The sequence below is a fragment of the Penaeus vannamei genome, chromosome 40 (genome assembly GCF_042767895.1).
Source record: "Penaeus vannamei isolate JL-2024 chromosome 40, ASM4276789v1, whole genome shotgun sequence".
NCBI lineage: Eukaryota > Metazoa > Arthropoda > Malacostraca > Decapoda > Penaeidae > Penaeus > Penaeus vannamei.
This window is the reverse complement of record NC_091588.1, coordinates 19,006,379-19,011,378: the sequence shown is the minus strand read 5'-3', so window position 1 is coordinate 19,011,378 and position 5,000 is coordinate 19,006,379. Positions and strand designations below refer to the sequence as shown.

The following is a 5,000-nucleotide window of genomic DNA, read 5'->3' as shown; positions in this document are numbered from 1 at the left end:
ATCACTGTTGTCATTTGTGTTGCTGTTATTATTGTAATTATTATTTCTATTGATAGAGTTATGATTATTTTTGCCATTATTACTGTTATTATTGATACAACCATTACTATCATTATGATTATGGTCATTAGTATGTTTTTTTTTCTAATATCATTATTATTGTTAGTATTACATCTATTGTTATCATCGTCATTATTATTGTTATCATTATCATTATCGTTATTATTACTATTATTATCATTAAAATTATTATTATCATTATTATTATTATTATTATTATTATCATTATTATTATTATTATTATTATTATCATTATTATTATTATTATCATTATTATTAATGTTATTATCACTATTACTATTATTATGATTGTTAGGATTATCATTATGATTAGTATCATTATTGTTTCTCTTTTTTATCATTATCATTATTATTATCCTATGTATTAGTGTGTGTTGTTTGTGTTTATTCATATATATATATATATATATATATATATATATATATATATATATATATATATATATATATATATATATATATATGCATATATATATGTATGTGTATATATATATATATATATATATATATATGTGTGAGTCTCTCTCTCTCTCTCTCTCTCTCTCTCTCTCTCTCTCTCTCTCTCTCTCTCTCTCTCTCTCTCTCTCTCTCTGTATATATATATATATATATATATATATATATATATATATATATATATATATATATATATATATATATATATATATATATATAGTGTGTGTGTGTGTGTGTGTGTGTGTGTGTGTGTGTGTGTGTGTGTGTGTGTGTGTGTGTGTGTGTGTGTGTGTGTGTGTGTGTGTGTGTGTGTGTGTGTGTGTGTGTGTGTGTGTGTGTGTGTGTGTGTGTGTGTGTGTGTGTGTGTGTGTGTGTGTGTGTGTGTGTGTGTGTGTAAAATTGCAATTATCTTATCATTACTATCATTAACATAATTTTTGTTATTCTTAGTATCATTATTGCTCTTATTATTACCATTATTATTATCATAATCATCATTACACTTGTCATTATCATTATCATCATTATCATTATTATGACTTTTTATCATTAATATAATTATTTCTATTATTGTTGTTTTAATCATTGTGGTCATCATTATTATCATCATCCTCATTATTATCCTTATCATAATCATTATCATTAATAATATCATGATTGTTTCTATTATTATTACCATCATTAGCATTACATTATCATTATTATCATTGTTATCATTGTCATTATTATCATTGTTATTATCATCAATATTATTATTATTATCTTTGTTGCTATCATTATCATTGTTATTACTATTTTTGTCTCTATTGGCATTATTGTTTTTTTGATAATCATCATTATCATTATCATTATAATTATTGTTATCATCTTTATTATCATTATCCTTATTAATGTTATCATTATTATTATCATTATTATCATTTTTGTTATCACTATTATTATCGTTATCCTTATTAATGTTATCATTATTATTATCATTATTATCATTTTTGTTATCACTATTATTATCGTTATCCTTATAGAACTTATTATTATTATAGTTATCATTATAGTTATTATTATTATAATTATCATTATAGTTATTATTATAGTTATCATTATTATGATCATTACCATTATCATTATTATTGTTATTGTTATTATCATCATTATTATTACTATTATTGTTATTACTATTATTATTATTATTATTATTACAATAATAATTATTATTATCATTATTATTGTTATTGTTATTATTATTATTATTATTATTATTATTATTATTATTATTATTATTATCATTATCATTATTATTATTATTATTATTATTATTATTATTATTATCATTATCATTATTATTATCATTATTATCATCACCATCATCGTCACCATTGTTATGATAGATCCCACTGTATTAGTAACATCAATAATGGTAATTCTATTATTTATTACCATTACCCTTATCCTTATCACTATCATTGATAATTACTGACGTAGTGATAACAACATCATTATCCTTCTTTGATAATTATCATAATTGTTTTCATATAATCATCATCTTTATCCCATCTATTTCCATTTATATTTTTCTTTATTTATTTCATCTTGTTTTTGATAATGAGTAAGAATTCTTCATATAATCATCATCTTTATCCCATCTATTTCCATTTCTATGTTTTCTTTATTTATTTCATCTTGTTTTTGACAATGAGTAAGAAAATAAAACAAAACGGTCCCAGGCCCTCAGTCCCTGATTCAAGAAATTGATTGCAACAGTAATTTTCAATGAAGATTCCGTTGTTTCCAGCCGGGCAGCAGTGTTGACTCACTTTATTAATGTTGATTTAGCAGATGGAGAGATTTCTACTGTTTGAAGATTATGAATTGTTTGTAAAAGACTTATGAATACACATATACACACATACACGAGCGCGCACACACATACACACCTGTCTATGTGTGTATGTTTGTGTTTGTGTGTGTGTGTGTGTGTGTGTGTGTGTGTGCGTGTGTGTGTGTGTGTGTGTGTGTGTGTGTGTGTGTGTGTGTGCGCGTGCGCGCGTGCGTGTTTGTGTGGACACATATACATACATATACATACATTTATACACCCTAACCCATACACACACATACGCACACACACGCGCGCGCACGCAGGCACACGCAGATACACATGTGTGTGTGTGTGTGTGTTATATATATATATATATATATATATATATATATATATATATATATATATATATATATATATATATATACATATATATATATATATATATATATATATATATATATATATATATATATATATATATATATACATACATATATATACATACATGCACACTTACACACACATATATGTGTGTGTGTGCATATTATATATACACACACGCGCGCGAACACACGCACACACAAACACCCCCATACACACACTTATATGTATGTACGGACGTGTGTGGTTGTGTCTATGTATATGTGCATGTGTCTGTACGCATCTGCCTGGATGCCTCACCCATCCCTGTCTCAACTCTCATGCCAAGCCCAAATTCATGAGGATATTCAGGTGCGGTGCTCCTCATAATACCTTCCCGCCTCATTAGCTATGTAAATATTCCTGCGAAAGAGAAAAGAATAAAGGAAGAGAGACCGTAGAGAATCGGCAAAGAGGATTTTAATGCCAGTCACGTCAAAACAGTTGGACAATAACTATCGTTAACAGGTCGTTAAGGTAGCTGCGGGTTGTGGGGGATCTTGAGATGCAAGACTATGATCGCGGTGATGATTATAATCACTGCCATTGTAATAATGATATTGAAATCAAGATGATAATAGTAGTATCAGTAAGATTGTTTTGCTTCTACTACTAATGAGGATGATGACTTTATTATTATTATCATTATTATCATTATCATCATCATCGTCATCATCACCGTCATTTCTGTTACTATTATCATCATAATTGTCATTATTATTGTTATTATACCATTGGTTTTATTATTGTTATTAACAGTACTTGTATGGTTGTTATTACTATCATTATTACAATAGGCATTATCATTAATGTTATTGTTATTATCATCATAAAATATGATTATCATTGTTATCATTATCATAAATATGATTATTATGATCATTATCCTTATCATCAATTCGGTGATTGTTATCATTATCATCATCATTATTGTTTTGTTGTTGTTGCTGCGGTTATTTTGTTTTATCATTATTATCATGAGGATGATAAAGATAGATTACAATGATTATAATAAACAAGAGTGATGATAGTGATAATAATAGAGAGCACAGACCTACGACCTTTAGTTTTAACCTCGCCTCTATGACTATTAAATCTTCTTAACCTTCTGCACACCAAAAATCCAGGTCTAATATCCTTTGGCTGAATCGTAACTTTTTTCTCATGAATGGCACACGTTGGGACCGTCACAGAGGCTAAACGAATCCCATTTACCCAAAGACCCACAACCAACATGTAGTCCACTGGATTGTGTCATACTCATATATGAGATTTTTCCATGATTCGTTCGTAACTATCTGCCAGTTTGATAAAAAGCAGGGGTCACGACCCAATGAATATATATATATATGTATATGGACATGCATATTCACAGAAATTTATGCATATCTGTCAGTCTATCTAATAGAAGTAGATTAATCTGTCTGTCTGTCTGTTAGACTATTCATTGGGTCGGGCCTCGTGCAGATTTAACAAACCGGCCGTATTTTTCTTAAATCTGTTTAGAATCATCTTACCTACAAGGAGTTTACCAATGAACAAATCCAGTTCCTTAACTCTTACGTTAAAAAGAAAATCCGTAGAATCACAAGAGCGTTATACCCTAATCAAGAAAATTCAATGTTGATGATCTATTTAAAGGTAATGCGTTTTTTGATAACAAAAATATTATATCAGATTCTGGAGGCTGGTATTTCATGGAGATTTAATTGTGATGCGACATGTAAATAAGAAATTTGGATACTGATTTTATGTAACATAGTAAACACAGGAATAATGCAGCATTTTCTTGTCTTTTGTCCTGACATTCCATTTTTTTTATGATGAAAAAAAAATCAGAAAACAAAAAAATAATAGATATATATAATATGATTAAATTGCAATACGTATAAAACAAAATCATATCGCATCTTTTAATCATAATAATAACGGCGTTAGACTGATGTTAAAAATTAATACAAGTTCCTTTTTTCTTTATTTTTTAATATTAATGTTTCCTTCTCCTTCACACAGTTCCGACCTTCACAACCTACACACCGCCAGAGGGAAAAGGTAAGTTAATTGCTAAAGATTTAATATTTAATTCTACCCCGTACCATCAGGATGTCCATAGCAGTATGAACGAGAGGGAATAATTCCACAAGACAAGTTTTTGGTTCAAATTTTGGGTGAAAATCTGCGTTGCTTTAAAGAATCATCTCCAGGTTGAAATGATTGATAATGT

The 5,000-nt window shown here is 27.8% G+C and overlaps 1 protein-coding gene across 1 annotated transcript in view; it reads left to right on the top strand.

Moving 5' to 3' along the window:
- Nucleotides 1-5,000, top strand: part of LOC138860271 (tyrosine-protein kinase receptor-like) — a gene marked incomplete at its 5' end in the record, with an annotated part of 94,668 nt that overhangs the window by 10,845 nt on the left and 78,823 nt on the right. The window contains 1 exon segment of the mRNA XM_070117470.1: nt 4,790-4,828. Coding sequence (XP_069973571.1) covers nt 4,790-4,828 — 39 coding nt within the window.